Source organism: Perissodus microlepis, chromosome 11, assembly GCF_051167445.1.
Source record: "Perissodus microlepis isolate ML-2025 ecotype Zambia chromosome 11, ASM5116744v1, whole genome shotgun sequence".
NCBI lineage: Eukaryota > Metazoa > Chordata > Actinopteri > Cichliformes > Cichlidae > Perissodus > Perissodus microlepis.
The window spans coordinates 21,694,997-21,714,534 of record NC_140471.1 but is presented as its reverse complement, the minus strand read 5'-3'; the positions used below and the strand labels follow the sequence as shown (position 1 = coordinate 21,714,534).

At 39.4% G+C, this 19,538-nt stretch overlaps 1 protein-coding gene across 2 annotated transcripts; it reads right to left on the bottom strand.

Annotated features, from left to right (window-relative positions):
- Window positions 1-1,744: 1,744 nt before the first annotated feature.
- snx27b (sorting nexin 27b) lies at window positions 1,745-14,056 on the bottom strand. Of its 2 annotated transcripts, none has more exons than XM_084944190.1 (13): window positions 13,520-14,056; window positions 9,659-9,890; window positions 9,251-9,443; window positions 8,812-8,876; window positions 8,611-8,715; window positions 8,438-8,516; window positions 6,852-7,015; window positions 6,673-6,762; window positions 6,044-6,193; window positions 5,812-5,940; window positions 4,546-4,605; window positions 4,387-4,449; window positions 1,745-4,248 (listed from the first exon to the last, which is right to left on the bottom strand). In XM_084944190.1, the coding sequence occupies exons 1-13, from the start codon at window positions 13,849-13,851 to the stop codon at window positions 4,204-4,206; spliced, it is 1,707 nt and encodes a 568-aa protein (XP_084800316.1). In that variant the 5' UTR covers window positions 13,852-14,056; the 3' UTR covers window positions 1,745-4,203. The 2 variants fall into 2 exon arrangements, with proteins under 2 accessions (XP_084800316.1, XP_084800314.1); XM_084944188.1 differs by having other exon boundaries at window positions 4,401-4,449.
- Window positions 14,057-19,538: the final 5,482 nt, after the last annotated feature.

The following is a 19,538-nucleotide window of genomic DNA, read 5'->3' as shown; positions in this document are numbered from 1 at the left end:
CCTAAGTATTGAGAAATGTGTCCTAGCGTCTGTAAAAAACTGTAATTCTTAGCGGCATAGAATTAACAAGGTGCTGGAAACACTCCTCAGAGACTTTGGTCCATATCGATGTGACAGCATCACACAGTTGCTGCAGATTTGTCAGCTGCACATGCATGATGTGAATCACCTGTTCCAACACATCAGAAAGGTGCTCTATTAGATGGTGATGGTGACTGTGGAGACAGTGAACTCATTGTCATGTTCAACAAACACGAGATGATCTGAGCTTTGTGACATTGTGTGTGAACCGGCTGGAAGCTGCCATAAGAAGATGGTCATAAAATATCATTACACATCATTACACCACAGGCAGCACCCAGAACTGTGGATACAAAGTAGGATGGATTCACGATTTCATGGTATTTACACCAAATTCTGACCCTAAAATCCAAATGAGTGCTGCTGTAGCTCATCTACTTCATGTGGTGCCGTCAGAGATGCTCTTCTGGATACCTTGGTTGCAACAAGTGGTTATTTTAGTTACTGTTGCCTTCCTATCAGCTCAAAGCAGTCTGGCTCTTTTCCTCTGACCTCTGGTATCAACAAGGCATTTTCACTGGATATTTTCTCTTTTTCAGACCATTCCCTGTAAACCCTAGAGTTGGTTGTGTGTGAAAATTTCACTAGATCTGCAGATTCTGAAATACTACCAGCCGTATCATCCTCCAATTTTAAGACTTCATTTAGTTCACTGAAATTTGGACTTAAAAAACTGAACTTAAATTATCACTGAAACTAAGCAATTTAGCTAAATACCTAAGTGACTCTTTCCATTATATGTCACCAGTCATCAGAGCCATCATATTATGTGGGTGGGATGTATCAGGGTTGTGAGATACAAGTGCTTACCCATTAAAAGTAAGTTTTTCAGGCCTGCTGGTGAATATTTTACAAAAGGTGATCAAACCTTCAGAAACAGCTCACCTTTTTATTTTAGGCCAGCCTGTAATCTTTCATGCTGGAGGCTGTTAAAAAGCTCTCTATAACAGAGAACAACACTTGGCACTGCTCCAGCTGTGCAAAAAGCATTTTCAAGCAATCAAAAGAAGCTTCACAACACGTTTGTGGTGTGTTGCAAGCAAGCAGGGAGACGCAATTCCTTGGAGGGAAGATGAAGAGAAGATGTTTTTATATCAAAATGACAACTAATTTCACATGCAATAAATGCACAGAAGCTGAAAATGAGTTTACACTCCCATCAGCAGTGGATCTACTATTAGAATAGAGCTTAATTCTTTTGTGAAGTGTCTTCCTCAGAAACTAATCAGCACTCAGGTCTGAATACTTCCACGAGGTCTCTCAGGACAGATATTCAGACCAAAGATTTTTAGCTTTTCAAAATTCACCCATTCCAAGATAATTTTCAGTCACCACCTCACCAGCAGCAATCAATACCTATTAATTACTGGGTGCAGACACTTGATGCAGGTCGATATGTAACGGCTATCTCGCTGCCTATTGGGTAATTGTCTCCCAGATCTCATTATAAGATGCTGGAGTTGGGGAAAGAAGAGGAAGCCGGTGAGGAGAGAAGAGGAAAAGAGGAAGAGTGGAATAAAGACACGGGTACGGGTGTAAAATCAACTTTATAGGATAAATCTGGCTCTGCCCACTGTGGGGATTGTCTGTTACTTTGTGATTTCCGCACTCCTTGACTCAGCTCCAAACACACAACGTTAGTTGCAAATAAACAAGAACCAACTTTGCATCAATAAATCGGTTTATTTAAAAGAATATGTTACAATTTATTACAGTAAGCGATGTAACCAAACACTTGCTTAAATTTTACATTTCGACATGTCAAAGGCTCTGTAGGTTGTCATTCTCCATCCCCTTCTTAGTGTGACGCTCATCAGCTGAATTTAAAATCGAATCTACGTACGTGACATCTAACTTCAGTCAGCATGAGAAAGTGTGTGCACGTGTGTGTAGGGGGAATGGGGTGGATGGGTGAGCCCACGGGCTTGAAGGTGGGCAGATCAGGCGATGCCAGACAATCGACTGTGTCAGACATGGTTCAGTAAGCTGACACGAATCCTGGGGAAATGTGTTCAGCCTTTAGGACTGCACATTCAATCTCTCAATTCAAGGCTCAACACATTCAATTAAACCTCCTTTCTACCCTCACAAAGGTGTGCTGAAGCTCATTAATCACCCCAAAATGCTTCCGTGAACAGCGCTATCATGATAACGAGGACTCTTAGGTAGACTCACTGATGTAAATTTAAAGCTCCCTACTGTCTTGTAGATATCTTTAATATTAATGCTATTAAGCCAGTGGCATCATATTCTGTTGCTACAACCTATAACGTGATTGTTTTATAAAATTGCTGTTGACTCAGAAGAAGCTTTAATTTAAACCTAAGAACAAATCTCAGCTTTCAATATATTGATTTTTAAAAATACTTCTATTAAGATAACGATAACTGAACATGCCACTCTTCTCTCACCTTGTAAAAGCAACTGGTGTAGAAACAACCATGTAATATTTGTCCGACTCATTGGTAACTTTCAAAATGAAAAAAGTGCAACAAATAAAGATTTCATTAATAAGGATGCAAGATCACAAAATTGCACTAAGCAAAAATAAATGTTTAATTTCAGCCATCGCAGCGCCAGGTTTTAATGATGCAATGAATTGTAATTTTTGTTTATTTGTCAGGCTCTGCATTGCATCATCAAATAATTAGGTTCTAGCTCACTGCATAATTGTTTTGATTACATCTTCTCAATTGGAACTTGAACTGGGCTCATTTAGAGATGGCATTAAAGTGTTGAGCTTTACCTTTTTGAATCATCGGCTGGTAGGATGTCTTTACGGTCTGCGCACTGTAAGGATAAAGCCATCGCTTTTTTGTTCGGAGACTGTCATCCTGTTTAACCCGAATCTGCAGAGAATAAGTGATTCAACAGCAAAGCACCAGCTACACAGATAAATAGTGCTGCATAGAAAGGCCATTTGAATTACAGGCCCGTTATAAATCCGGTGGGAGCTCTAAGAAAAAAAAAGTAATAACTGCATGCTCAAGAGCCGGCAGGAGGACAAGGACCCCTGCTGCCTCTTCTGGGTAAAGCACGATGTTACGTGTCTGATCCGCATCACCGCTGCTCCACGATGGCCTTAAACATTTTGCATGGCGTGTTCATTAAAAAGATTATAAATACCTAAGAGTTGAATGCACAATTCTGCACACTCACACAGTATATAACTCCACTGTAGTCAGTGATAAACGTATACCTGTACTTAGTCCATTATAATTCCATCTATTGCCCTTTTACATTATACTATGCACATTTGGAGGTCAATAATACTGCTGGATAAAGTGCAACATATGTCTAAGCATTGATATGCACCCAAATATGAAAAAAAAAACAAACAGCCTATAAAGAAAATCTGCGTTCTTCATCCCTTCTCTCATTTGTCACATTATTAATGCAAATGCAGTTCGCAACACATGGAAATTAATGTATGTGACGTGGTTCAGCTGTAACTTACTTTATCAGGGCTCGACTCTGGTTTGCCCCTTCTCTCTTAGCTGATGGGGTTTTCTGCATATATTAATAATACGCATGGAGACGCAGGACACTGAGGCTCTAATCCATAAACTGAGAAGCTAAGTGTCTTCCTGTGGTTACCCCTCCGAATCAGTGATTAATGTGATCTTGTGGTCCCCTTTCTAAGGGCAGCTAACAACTTTTACTTTCCTTTCTTTGTCCACCAATCTTTTCAGCTCTCTTTTTCAAGTAGGAATCCTTAAAAGAAGGTTCAAAACCCCGATCGTTTGCACGTCACATTCCACTTCAAGTCCCTGCCAATAAGAGGAAGGCTCGCATGAATCCGTCACTTTGATTCTGTAGGCAGCTCGTTTCTTTTCGACGGAGCTCTGCTTAATGCATGGTCGTGATGTGCTGGATTCAAGAGTTCTGGTACACAAGTCTTTAGTTTATTTTTTTTTATGCGTCTGTTCATTCAACGTGTTCATCAGCAGATGCTTGTTGGTTTGCATGTAAGGAGGAGCTTCTCATGTTGAAGTTGATGGAGTTTAAATGACGTCCGAGTAGTTAACAGCTGATTTCTGGTGGGTATGGGGGGAAAGGTCAGGGCCAAAACTGAGCTGAGGTGGTGATGGCGATGTAGTTACGAGGTAACGATCTCCCTTCCTAGGTGCCCCCATCCCTTCTGTGCCTCAGCAGCTGGAAAATATTCTGTTACAGAAACAGAAACCAGGGGTAAAAACCACAAGCTTAGACACAGAAGGAAAAGAAACTGAATAAAACACCAAAACAAAAAAGTAAAAGGATTATCACTGGTATCAAACTGGACAGAGGCAGGCAAAGCCTTACCTTGCCACACATACCATCTTTACTGCAGTTCTTATTGTCCTTGTCTGTAGCCTCCTCTTCCACCTGAAGGCACAGATGCATTATTGCCGTAAGTACAGGACAAAAGTAAGTGGCTTGTATTAGAGCAGATTATTCTGTAAAGAAGCAGAAGGGCATTACCTCCTTCCTCCATTTCAGCTCACAGAAGACTCTCTCAAAGCACTCATGCATGTAGTTAAACTAAACAATGAAAAAGAGAAGCACAGATTTAGACTGGCGTTTATACTGTTCTCTCTAAAACAGTGGTGTCAAACATAAGGCCCAAGGGTCAGAATGGGCCCAGCGAAGACTAGAATCTGACTCACTGAACAGCTTTAGAAAATTTGAAGGAGTGCATAGATTTGAAGTTTTTAACTGTATTTAATAAGTTTTACAGCTTTTCCTATTGATACAAACTGCCCACCCCCATTAGCTTTCATGTTAAATTAAAGTAATTAACAGATAAATAATTAAATGATATAAACGGTCCTGTTTTTCAACTATTAATTAGTCAGCAGTAAACTAACGAAAAACCATTACAGTCTGTGCAGTGAACCATTATACCCTTTTCTCTAATTTTACACATCTATCCTGTATTTTTACTGGCTCGGCCCACTTGAGATCAAAGTGATTGCATGTCACCCACCATATAAAATGAGCCTAACATCGCTGCTCTAAAAGAGTAGTAGAAATGAGAGCGCTAAGTCTCTTTCTTTTCTTTACAAGGAGTTTGATAAGAACTTTGATACCACCTTCTTGTACTTGCCTGTAAATATAGTTTAACTTACATCCACCAACTGGTTAACTTATCTCAGCATAAACACACTTTATAAAGCAACAGTAACTGGTTCCCAAAGGCTTTAAGAGCTGGTGAAAGAAGATGTGATGTAACACAGTAGTAAACAAGCATCTGTACTAACTTTTTTTTAAAGGACTTAAATTTAAAATGATGATTTTTCAAGATTCGATACAACTTCTCGGTGCCATCACCGGGTATGTTTTTGTACTATTTCCAATTAAATATGGGCTTCTTTTCAAACATTTTTTTGGTTAATTAGCAGGTGTATCTGGCTGATTTTATCCATACAAACAGGGAAGTTTGCTATGATGTAATGTGTTAAGTGAACTAGGCTCACTACTACCACTACTTTTAAAAAAATAATAATTTACTGGCTGCTTGTGTCATCCTCTTATTTACTGTAAAGGCATACAAGTGGTGTCAATCTACTCAATAAAATATCTGCAGAGACCATATTTACCATTTACCACGATCTGTTCCTTCTTAATATAGCAGTAACTCTCCTCATCCTGAACTTTTTCTTTTAGAGTTCTTTAAAATTATTTCATTTGTAGCAGTATTAACAAATAAACATAATATGTATGCAGTGATCTGTGTGTGATACATACATAAGGAGTAAATATCTTGACCCAGCGTGGCTTCTTCTCTCCTCGTGCATATTCAAAGCAGAAGGCCATGCCCTCTTCATCCGTGTCCCACCTCTGCATCTCCCCCCAGTCAAATGCAATCACCTGATTCTGGAACAACACGAAGGCTTCAGTACACTCACCCTGTTACACAAGAGGTATAGAAAAGGCAGACACACACACACACACACACAGAGCAAAGAGCAGGCCTTGCCTCAAGCGTCCCCTCCTCTGTGCAGGCGTGCAGCTTGAAGTGGTGAATACTGATGGCCGTAATCACGTGGCCTTTACGTCGAGAGTCGCAGGAACAGTGGGGGAAGATGATCTCGTTGTAGCCTTCGCAAGTTCGCAATAAACTCAGGTACTGTGAAAAAAAAGAGGGAGAAGAGGCAATGTGAGCTAAATATTTTTCATAAAATGAAAAACAAGAGGATGCTCTGCAGCTGAATGAAGTTTAGATGCAGGGTGCATTTTTTAACTGTGAAAAAACACTTAAGGCTATAAAGCAGAGTGCAGTTATTCTCTGTAGCCTGACTGATTTAGAAACGGGATGTGATTATGTACCTGCTGGAGCAGCTTTAATCTCTTCAAATTGGCAGTAATTCACTGATGCTCACTCACTTATTCACTTTCAGCGAGCACATTTTGCTGGCAAGAATGTGTGTCTGTGACACACTCGCTCTTAGACTACTTCCTTTTTACACTGTGGTATATCACTCAGTGAAATAAGTGAATGAAGCAGTGTGACAAAGTGGATGACACACTCAGATATAGTGAGAATACAGTGTCTCTGTATGTGCATGTTACTCTCAAACAGTAGCGTGCTGTATATAAAAGGCTCACCATGGACATCTTCTTCTGCTCGGCCAGCTTTTGTAGCTGATAAGACTTCTGCTCAACTTTAATGAAGCCTTTCTTCACATCATCCACAGCCTGCAAAGAGGTCAGACAGGAGACACAATTAAATACAAAATCCACTAAGCATACCAAACAGAGCAGACAAATACACAGTGTGTACGCACCTGGTGAAAGAAATAGTTGACAGCGAGCTGGTTGTCATTAAGCAAAATCTCCTCTTCTGTGGTGAAGAGCCACTTGTGTAGGGTGAGACAGGTTCCTGGGATCGCTGAGGTATAGTTCTGTACATACAGTTTGTGGGGGAACTCATTGGGGGCAAGCTTACGTACTAAAGAAGAAAGAAGACATGAAAGAAATTTGTAGAACATTTAACAGCACAAATCCTACCTCCTAAGACTTAACTGTACTTCTTCCACAAAGATGGATACCATCTATGAACCAAAAATCAATAGGGTTTCATTTAAGTTTATATAATTTCATTTTATTGGATATGTCAATAAAGTCACATAACCTGTGCTGTATTTTTTGTGAGGCTAGCTGCACAGGAAGGTCAGTTTCTTTGTCAGTGTGTCAGTCAGTTCGACAGACATTTGTACAGCAGTAAATCAAGTGTCTTTTGTCCAGCAACTGCCAGAATGATGGCCATGAGATTTAATACAAGCACTAGGGGGGAAAAAAGACTGGCGATCCATTAGAAATGTTCTTAATAAAATAACGATAATTTGCATGAAAAACAAACAAACAAAATTCTTCATAATAGGTTTTATTAATAAAGTTTCAAGAGCTGCTAATGTGGTTGTAGGCTTGTTACTTTCTGCTTTGTGATACAATGTTGTAACGGTAACCAAGTCATACAAAACAATGCAACACGAATAAGGAAAAAAGAAAGGCAAAGCAAGGTCAAAAACCAAAGACAGCGATGTTACTGTGAAACCAAAGCTAAGGATCGTTTCAAGAAACAGATGACACTTCTGAGCCTTCTGAGACAGAATAAATCAGGCCAGAGTTATCTACATCTACCGCATAAGGAGTGTAACTTTACATTATACTACAACATTCTAAAGTAAACACTGAAGTAAATGTAACTGATGTTAGAACTGCAAGACAAATGCTTCTTTTTACTTGTGCAAGATTCCTTCGTGCTGCTAAACAATTTCCTTCCTAGAGTTTGGAAAAAAAAGTGTGTGGGTGTGGAAGGGGTGGGGAAGAACAGCACAAGTGCATACACTTGTAATTATCAGCTCTTCAGCTGATTAAAAATAAAACGGGGGTGGCTTTCTTCACATCACTGGGGATAGAATTTGCTGATTTATTCCTTGCAAGAAAGAAACAAATTGAAACTTTAGTGGATACACACAAAACTTTAATTCTCATCAAATATGACTGGTTATTGCTAATGTTGTGGTGCATTTGTCCTTGCTGTAATAGACACTGGTCATAGAGAACTTTGTGCATTGAACAGAAATGCTACTACTGTAGTTTTAATTAATTTTTTAAATCAGGCACAAACAACACACTAACCTTTGTCAAACGAATGTGACATCATTATAAATGCCCTTACAAACCATATTATGAGCATGATTATTCATGTATAAGGTATTTGCTTCTAGATGGTTATAAAAAAGGTGGCTGCATACAGATATTTTCTTTTCTGTCACTTGTTAGTGATCACAGATAGCAACTACAGCAACATTTGTGCTATGCTTTAGCAAAAATGCAACCTGTGCTTGAGTTATCTGTCCTTACTCACCAAACGTGTGGTTGATGACCTCAAACAGAGCAAAGTAGCTGGCTGTTACACTGTCCATCTCTAGCTTCATAACAACAGCCTGAATGCGAGAGAGATTGTGACAGAATGAGAGTGAGAGACTGAAATAATGTTGTGATTATAGTGGGGACAGGACTGTGTTTGTGTGGGTTTACCTGATAGACCTGGTCTGTAGTTGAATTTTTGCGAACTCTGACAGTGAGTGTGGTTTTATCTGGCATCGCTATTCTCAACTCCACATCCGACACACCGTTATAATTCTAGGTCACAGCAAAGACAGCCAGAAAGACAGACACAGCGTAGTGAGTCACAGGCGGGGAACGGGCAAAAAGACACGTTTATTTTTATTTTTTTACCTCATCTGATTCAGACAGGAACTCTTGCATGATGTCACTTTCTCCAATGACTCGGACAGAGCACACTGCAGATGAAACACACATTATATTAGATACAGTTTTTTTTTGTGTGTGTGTGTGTAAGTGAAATAAAAGTCATTATACAATGACATCTGCGACTTCACCACCTGGCCACAAAACTGCTTAGCAGTCAATTGTCACATTAACTCTGAGCCTCTGAAAATGGTGTCCTGTTTATAAAAATGTGTGTAATCCTTAAAGAGGTCATGCAAATGTTTTGGAAAACCCCTTGAATAATCATGTGTTGATTGTTTGATTTACAATAAACTGTGGTGGCGTTCAGAAGCAAAACTACAAAGCTGTATCTCACTGTAAGTGAGTGAACTGTTTGTGTGCTAGCCCTATGAAGAAAGCCTGATTCTCCTCCTCTCTTCCTCACCTTTCTCTAGATATTCCTCCAGGCCTCTGCGTCGTGCGTCCAGCTGTTGCTCTGAAAGGGAAAAAGGCCATTTTCCAGGCAGCTTAGGGAAAGTAAAGTTAGCAAACTCCCTCTTCAGGTTTTGGTGTAGAATCACAAACTCCCGGTAACGCTTGGAGCACAGCTGTCTGCCTGCCATGTACACATTATACACCTGGAAGAGTGAAAGTGGAAAAAGGAAAATGAAAAGGCGATGATCTTTAGTCAACAGGATGGTATTTATAATATCCAGAACATTAGGTTGCTCACAGACCTGAATATAAATATCTCATGAATGTAACAATCGCATAAGCCTTGAGTTGTGACTGGCTCCGTCCAACTACAAAAACATTTTTATCCATCCGAGTGTTTTTGCACGAGTGTACCCACCACAAACTTTTCATGGTTGAGTTCAGTGTGTTTGTAGCTGGGAACAGAGATGGGCACTGCCTGCTTGTCGGAGTAGTCGTAACAGGACTGGGCCGACCCGTCGTCTCCGGGATCCAGGCAGTCGGCCTCCTGGGGAGGAACGGACAGCACGGCCAGCACCAGCTCTCGCTCACCGGCCCGGATCAGATCAACCACCTGCTTGTGTGTTGCTCCTTCTACGTTCACCCCATTGCTGTTGAATAAAGAGATTTATATACTAGAGTGGCAAGCATTTTCTTTTTTAATATTCTTAAGGTTAACTTTCTATTTTTCATAAGCATAAAAGAGTACAGAGTTGTTGTTTTTTTCACTGAATTAGGAAATACAATAGTGAAAATGCAATTATAAATTAATGCAATCAAATAATCTAAACAGCAGCCTTTAATTACCAGAGACTTGAATCAACACACAGACGGCATGCTGTTAACACCAATGAGAAATGACTAAGTGCTTCATGACTGCAGGGCTGTTATATTCAGACATAATTTATCAGTGCCTTGTACTTTGCTTCTTCTCTCTCAGGGTAGAAGTTTAACACATGGAATTATAAGATTCACAAATAACAAGAATTATTTGAACTGCTAAACAATATAAAAATATTGAATGAAATGGGAAACAGCAAAAAAAAAAAAAAAGGGTTCAAATAAGAAATACTGGTGCGCACATTGTAGAACTTTTGCATCATCTCTTTCAGAAATGAGACCTTTGGTTATGTCATGAGCACAGCTGAAAGTGAGCGACACTGGGTGTGTGCACTTTGGCAGTTGTGTCAAACAGAGTGAATGACAGAGCTGTAGCAGCCTAACCCATAGTTAACTTTGCTCCAAAACAACCATGTCGCCTCATCTAAAAGCTCTCAGCGACGCCACTGGATATTTCTCACACTTTTAAAACAAGCTCCAGCGTAGGCTGGCAGATAAAGGCGGTATTTGAACGAGGCCTGAATGAGATTCAATAAATAATTCTGTGTTTTACATTCCAGGACTTAAACAACAGCTTGGAAATATTACAGTGAATGAGGAATCAGGCCAAACTTTATTTGAACATTTTCCAAAGACTACAGAAGCCAGCAGTGCTGTAAATGATATTTGCATAACCTAAATGAAACACAGTCAGTGGTTTGGGGGCAAATTCTCACATTAAGTAGACATAGATGAGCTCTGATCATCTAATGTGAAAACACATGTTGTGATAAATACGGGATAAAGTGTGTTAATATGGTGTTAAGATACACTTTGAGCTTTGAGCAGAAAATAAAACCCAATTCTAGGGTTTAGTTGACTTAAAAAACACATCACCACAGGGTGACATCTTTTAGGCAGCGTGATAGTATGCAAAAGGTTTGAGTGTCCGAATTCACATTTTATAAACAAGCACGTTGTGAGAAGCCCACAAATGTTTCACTAACTTATATTAAAGACAACCACTGAGATGGTAACAAGCCAGGACAGGAAATGCAGGAAATGCTTCAACTGAACATAACATATCTGTTATGTTTGCCATGCTGGCATTTAGATGGAGGGTTGAAGCCCGATGAACATAAGCTCTATTATACCTACAGTGGAACAAAATAGCTACACACATGTACTCAACATAAAGAAGGCATTCTGAGCCCGTGCACACATAGCAAAGCTGGGAATGATGATTATGTAGGTAAAAGTAAGAAAAGACTAATATGGAGGACACAAATATAACAATCTTGCAGGTGGAGTGGGAGAAAGCGCAAATGTGTCCTACAAGAAAAAATGCAGACTAAGCATTTTGGCAGCTCTTTCCTTCCTGCAGCTTTATGATGATATAATAAGGACTTGACACAGAGGCCTTTGCACCGCCACTATCAGCACTTTTGACTATGATAAACACTTTACAGTAGACACCCTTCCCATGTGACAGATTTCTAGTTCTGCTTTTATAATTGAAATTACTAGTATGTGTTCATTTTGTTTTTGCTGCAGCTTAAGGATTTATTAAGTGACTTTATGCACTATGCAGTGTTCTGTACTCCGTGTATAAATGTTCAACCCCTCACACATAGTTTAAATTAAAATGCATTTGACACCTTGAAAAGTGTTTAAACAATATATATGACCTTTATAATAAAACAGAATGCTGAAATAATTATGCTAAATAACACAAACTGAATTTAAGTCTGAGGAGGAGCTGTTTATAAAAGTGCAAATAAATAAAAATACTCGACATGCTGCAGCTAGTATGCAGCCACTCCAGTGTGAATGTGAGTGCTTAGACTCACTTTACTACTTACTTGTATTAAACTAGCAAATGTTTAACCAGCCAATCACATGTTAATTAAGCACGATGAAGAGGACCTGGTTAAAATCAAGTCACTAATGTTGCATGGCTGCTGGCGCCAGACTGGCTGTTTTGAGTTACTCAGAAACTGTAGCTCTTTCAGGATTTTAGGCAGAAGCATCTCAAAACAGACATCCAGTAACTGAAATGCTTTGTTGACAGCAGAGGTCAGAGAAAAAAAGAAAGTCAACAGTAACTCTAACATTTAAGTCGCCAACCGAGGATTTTCGATGACCACGTGGTGATTACAGTTTTACAGTGTTTTCTAATGGTTCGTTTCAGCATCATAATGTGCCACCTTACAACCTTCATATAACCTCAGACTGCCATGGTCCCAGTTTTCTTTTTTTTTTGTGTGGTTTTTCAAGGTTAGTATTCGTAGTGCATATATTTGTGTTTGGGTTGCTGTTTGGCTTTTATTATTCTAGTCTTCTTGACTCCTGTTTTGATTTCTTTGTTATTCTAAACCTGAGTCTGACTTATTCTGTTCCTGTTGAGTCTTTGATTTCTGAGCTCACTTCATGTTTTTCTAAGTAGTAGTTTTACATTGTGTGATCCTGCATTTTGATTCATGTTTTCATTATTGTCCCACACTGTTAAAGTTTAGTTTTTTTAATGTATTATGTACACTCTGGTCTTGAAGGATACTATGTGGCTAGTAAATTTAGTAAGTGTACTGTAGCTTTACATTACCACTATATACCATGCTAATAATACTAGCAGAGGGGTATCTTGTATATGATAACAAAATGATCAGGCACACATCCACATGCTGGCACACAGAAATAATGGGGTCAACAAACTGCCAGGTTACTGCAGGCCATCCATTGACACAGCAGTGTGCAAAAGCCAGCCAATCAGAAAGTGACTTTTAGAGGACAAAGCCAATCAGAACTGAACTCAAGGCATCCCTCCCTCTCTGCATCATGTTATTCCATGCACACAGACACACTGAAGCATGAGTACTGATGCTGATGTTGTGTGTTACTCCACACAACAACAGTTCAACACACACTTGAACACTTCAATGCCAAATCAACCAGGTGCAATAAACCTCAGTGCTAAGCAACATCTAATTCAGTGATGCTGATGTTAAAGATGTGAGCTGGTTTACCATTCATGATTCGTGTAAACAAAGTGTTTCATTGATAAACGACCCACACTGCATCTGCTTAGGATGATGTGAATGTGCACAGGAGTGAGTTGGAAATATCTGGCATGCAGTGGATGAGAGGAATAGATTTCAGTGTGACGTGAATTTCTAATGATCCCCGGATCGTTTCTCTCTGACACACACAGACACTCCTTTCATTGGGATGAACGGCTCTTCTGCAGGACCGGTGTCACAGTGCATGCACACACTGGCACCTTGGTGTTCCCAGTTTGACTGAATGATGCTATAAAGTCACGTTTGCCTTGAGCTCACTGCGTGATCGTCCGGAAAGTGAAACAGGTCATTTTCATCACTTACGTTATAAGCAGCTTGGAGAGAAGCTAAAAAACAGTACTTACACCTCAAGAATCCGGTCCCCTTTCGAAATGCCGGCTCTGTCGGCGGCACCCCCCGGAAGGACCGCACTAACATGCTGCAGTGGGGCGTACAGTTCTCCGTTGATGCTCCGTAATTGCCCTCCTTCACTTACTTGCCCCCGAACGTTGAACCCATAGCCGGAGTCAGACTTCACTATCCGAACCAGCCGCGGGCCTGAAGTAACGGTGGTTGCGGTCTGGCAGCTGCCGCCGGTGCCCGGTGTAACGTTACCGCTGCCGGAGCCGTTCCGAGAAGAAGGGTGAGGTGACGGAGGGACTGGGGAACAAATTTCTTGCCCCGCTACGTCCGCCATTTTTCTGCACTCACTGTATCATCCAATCAGATTCGGCTACAACATTAAATATCATACAAACATTAGCTTGTAGTAGCAGGCTAATCAGCTTGGCTAGCTAACTGAATGAGGTAAGCCGGAAAAAGCCGAAATCTTACGATGATTCGCGAGACCGTAGCAGGATGCGCGGGAGGCGTTCCATGTCGACCATCAGAGACGCTTTTTTTAGACTGACCGTTAAGTTACTTGAGTAGTGCACATAATTGTGTCGAGAGCAAACAGAAGTCTGCGATTTTTAAACTAAATCAGTGAAGAAAGAGATCAGACCGTAACTTTGAGTCTCCTAAAATGTGATTCCCAGACTTAACACGGACCCCACAAGAAATCTCATCACTCCTAAGTTCGCTTTTGTTTAATATTTCACTGATAAATCCCTGATTGAGATGTTGAGAACACATGTCACTGCTTAAATCATGGTCTAAACTATCAATCCTTGTAGTTACAGTGGTTTCCCCCCCCCTTTTTGTAGAACAAAAAGAGCACTTTTTGTAAACGTGTACATTTTTTTTTGGCATATTTACAAAAGGCAAGTCTATTTATATAGCACCTTTCAAACACTACACAGGGGCGGATCTAGAGAAATTTATTTAGGGTTTCATGAGATTAGGATGGAAAATGGGGTGGCAAAATCAACAACAATCAATTACACGTGATACATTCTGTAACATCTGTATTACATATGGTTAAAATACATCAAATGCAGTAAGTATACACACGTTTTATATAAACATAGTCTGCAACTTTTTCAGATCTGTGGCAAGATCTGAAAACTGCTGCCCATCTAATCTGGCTGAGCTGGAGCAGTTTTGCAAAGAAGAATGGGCAAGAATTTCAGTCTCTAGATGTACAAAGCTGGTAGAGACATACCCTAAAAGACTGGCAGCTGTAATTGCAGTAAAAGGTGGTTCTACAAAGTATTGACTGAGGGGGCTGAATAATTACACTGCTGAACTTGTTGTTGGACTTTTCTTTTGTTTATATATGTTGGAGATCACTGATGTTTTATAATTCATAACATTTTATGAGTGGTGTATTTTAGTGCTGTTTTTATCCAGGTTACCCTTGTAAATACGCTTAAAAAAATCTCATTAGATCTTTCCTGGTTAAATACAGTAATAATAAACTAATAATAATAAATTAATAAAAAAGACATCTTGGGGAATCACTGCTTCTGTCCTGTCGCTCCTGTTTCTTTGACCTTCCTTTGAACCAGTTTATATGCTGCATCATCCATCACCTGCACCCTTTTGCATCCTCTATTCTCCTTTCTCCTCCTTACTCCACAGCACATCCTCCTCTATCACAGCCAGGCCACTACTCGCTAAGATTTTTATTTGTTCACAATTTGTTGTAATTCTGTCAACCTCCAACTGTTTAAATAGGTCTTACGATATATTAGTGTATTTCACCTGTAAAAAAATGAATGTGCTGCAATAAAGAGCTCACTAACTAGATACTACAATAAAAGTGAAAATAAATGAATAGTACATAAAGTGAAACAGCTGAATATAATAAGTGGCTTCATGTATTAAAATAGCTCTATAAAGCAAACTGTACCAGAATAGAAATAGCTGACTAAATTTAGTAAAAAGACAAGCACAGTACATGTCAGAGGACATTAAAGGGACTCAGTATGACAGCGTGTAAAGTGTAGTGACAGAACAGATCATCCTCTGCTAGACAGATGTGTTTCTTTTTTAAAGAGGTATCACACAAGGTATCAAAGATTTCCAGTGTGTGTCCTGAAGGAAGCAGAGCTGAATCAGACTATTAGAGAAATGTTTAAATGCAGCTTCACAGAAGAATGTGTCCATCACACCAATCTAACATTTTGAACAAATCATCCAAGTGTAGCTGAGGCAGGTCGGTTTCTCAAGGCTAAGTTCAGTGCTTATGCTCCAGGCTGCTGAAGACAAAAACACTTTAACCAATCTAGAAATGACTGAAATGCTCTACAGTGAGTCTCAAGTAGACAAAATGCAGTGGCATCACAAAAAGCTGTGAATGGCACAAAAAAAATATAAATCTGATGTCTAACAATATAACCTTTTCTTTCTTTAATTGGGACACGATAGTGAAAGGCGGATGGCTTTTTAACACGTTGGATCAATATTCTGATATTGTGTTTGAATTCACAAAGTTTATGATTTATGGCTCTGTGAGATAAACCCTTCAGCTGTACATATGCAATCTGTACAATGAGAAAGTGAGTGCTTCACAACAGCTAAGCCAGGTCTGTCAAATATTTTATGCTTTTAACTGGAACATTTGGGTCTAATACACAATGATTAATCACACGTTTATTCAACATTTTACTTTTTTATTTATTTCTCCTTCATTTAACAAGGAATTTACAACTCTTGAGATTAAACATAATATTATGTATACGCCGTGTTTGAGTATAACTGATGTTCGTTGTCTGAAGTGACAATTAACAAATCAAAATAAATGCTGTGACATTTACTCTCTTGTTTTATCTCTACACAAAGAACAAATCATGAAAGAACCTGATTTGTACAACAGCTTATGTAATGCATAAAATCGCTTTTGGAAACATGGTCTGGCTTTTCAACACCTGCAACGCAGGGGGGTAATTTCTTAGCTCATTAATCAGGGAGGCATCCAGTGGTTATATTTTAAATATTATGTTAGTGTTTGAATGCCTTTCTATAGAACAGTAAATAACAGTGAGATATATGTAAGCTTATAACTGGATCCTTAACCTCTTAACTTCCACAAAGGTTGCCTCCACAGTGATGTAAAAGACACAAATTCAATATAAATTGGCAGCAGATGAAGTGTAAGGCCAGAATGCATGTGACCGAGTTCATAGTTTAGTTATTTTACAGTGAACCGTGGCGGTGTGAATGGACTCAAACAGAGAGGAGTGACATACTGTAGAAGGCATTCCTGCCGATATGATAATTTGACTGCATTCTCCTTACTCTCTTCCAGGTGGAGCAAGTGTGCTGTGTATATCTGATTGATTTAAAAATCTGCCAGCAGCCAGCTGTATTGACTGCCTGCAGATATTACTTTATGCATGCAATCTCTTTACTTCTTCCAGGTGGAACAAGTGCACCTTATATCTTGGATGGATATGAGTTTCTACCAGCACTTTGGATGATATTAGCAGCAGTACTTTATGCATGCATAACCTATTGTCAAAAACATTTTCCTTTGTTTTCCTTTATTACCAATCTCAGAATCAAAGGGGAATCTGATGTACATATTGCTGTGATTGCATATAATCAAAAAATTATAGTAATATTAGGCAAAGATGTCCTGAGAAAATACAAAATGCAGTTTTTAAATGATGATTTAATTTATTATGGGAAAAAAGCCAACCCACCCTACCAGGCTCTTTGTGAAACCTGATGATGACTGCAATTAAGGATTTGTGATAACTGACAATGTGTCTTTTACATTACTGTGGAGGCATTTTGGCCCACTTTACTTTGGGGTAATGTTCATTTCAGGCACATTTGAAGGTTTTCAAGCGTGAGTGGCCAGTTTAAGGTCATACCAATGCTTTTCATTCAGATTTAATTTTGGACTTGGACTAATTAGGTAGCTTCAAAACCTTCCTTTTATCTTTTTCAGCGATTCAGAGGTGGACCTCCTAGTGTGTTTCAGATTATTTCCCTGCTGTATGATGCAAGTGAGCTTGCGTTTCGGGGCATTGAATTGATGGCTGGACATTCACCTTCAGGATTTTTTGGTAGAGAGCAGTTGCCCATCCAACGGTCCTCCTTGAGCTCTCACACTCTGTTGGCCTCTGGATGTCTGGGGCCTGGATCTCCTCTATGCCTGCTTCATGCCCTGGGGCGTGGGGCTATGGCTCCCCACACCCTCAAGCAGATCGTTACATGGAGAAACCTTTTGAATACAAGCGTGCACACGGGTGCACACGGATGTTCACAGACACAAACTACACCTTTCTTGGCTGCTACCTCAAAGCACATTGTGTGCTGTCGGTCTTGTGTGCTGCACAATAACATTCAATATTTAGTATTTACTGTTATTTACACTTAGCTAGATTATTGCAATGGTGTTGTGTTTATTATGTTGCTCTCTTTTTTGCTTGTTTTCTCTTTTGTCTTTTTTCTTCTCTCAACAGGTGATCCAGGTGAATTTTTTAAGTGCCCTTTCTCACTGTCCCTCTTCCCTTCTGTTTTTCTTTCCCTCCCTCCCTCGCTTTCTTTCTTTCTTTCTTCCTTTCCTATCCCCCAGTCATGTCTGTCCCATCTGTAACAACTGAAATAAATTTTTTTAAAAAACAGAATCATAAAAAACTTTGATCCTAAATGAGGTGAGTGAAGGCTACAGTTCTTCGGTTCTTTTGTGACCTTCTGGATAAGTCGCTCATCTGCTCTTGGAGTTATTTCATGAGATGGGCTGATCCTGGGAAGGGTCTGCTACTGTTCTGAGTTTTCTCAAGGAGATAATGGATCTCACCATCATTCACTGGAGTCCCAGAGCCTCAGAAATGGCTTCATAACCCTTTCCTGACTGATCAATGTCAGTCTTTGTTTCCCATCTGTGCTTTAGTTTCTTTAGATTATGGCATGTTTTGTTGCTTTTTGAAATCTTTTAGCCTACTTCGCTTCATCAAACAGATTATGTTTAAGTGATTTCTTAACAGGTCTGGCAGTAAACGGGCCTGGGTGTTGCAAGTGAAATTGAGCTCATCTTTCAAAAAAATGTGGTTAATAACAGTTAAGTCATTATTTTACCAGGGGTTTAGGGGAGGTAATTAATTTTATAAATGAAATCTTCACTTAAAAACTACTTGGGTTGTCTTTAGATAGATAGATAGCAGGATGTGCAGGATGTTAAGGTTTGCTCTAGGCAAGTTTTGTGCCAATTAATTACATTCACACACGAAATCAGCATGACATTTATATTCTCTGGCTAGCCTCTTTCATTTTAATGCCTTTGGACCAAACGTATGATATCCATGCTTTAATGTGTAAGACCGCATGTGGGCAATTATAATTTGAGGCAAAGTTTATATTTCAAACAAGTATATGCAAATAGAGTACTTAAATTGATCCAGAAATTAATGCATGTTTTAACTTTGATGTTGCTTGCATGACTAAAAGTGGTGGCGGATGCTTGTATCTATCAAACATACACAGTACACTTGCTCCACCTGGCAGCAAACAGGGGGAATGGATAGATTAAATAAACTTTATTTCAGTGACTAAAATATTTCTGCTTACCGTGGACGTTTGATATCCTACTCCTGTTGTCAGTTATATTGCGTGAGGCTTTTGAACACAGGAGTCCTGCTTAACCTGTTTTCACTGTACAGCTTTGTCACGAGAGCTGTTCAAACTTGTAACTTAACTTAATGTATGGCAGGGTAAAAGAGATGCAGCTCTGTCAAATACTTTACGGATTAATCTATTGAGAAATAGCATAAAAATAGCCCTCCAATTTCACTTGCTCTGTTTATAGTAAATACTAGTACTAAGAAATTTTTTTCATCAAGATGAAGCTAAAAATTTGGGATTTAAATTCTGATCATTCTTCGCGATGTCTGATGTCATGACACATTCATGGTTTAATACAGCTGTTTTGAAACAAATACATAAAAAAAGAAGAATACAGACAAACAGGACTGACTGACAGTGACATGTGAC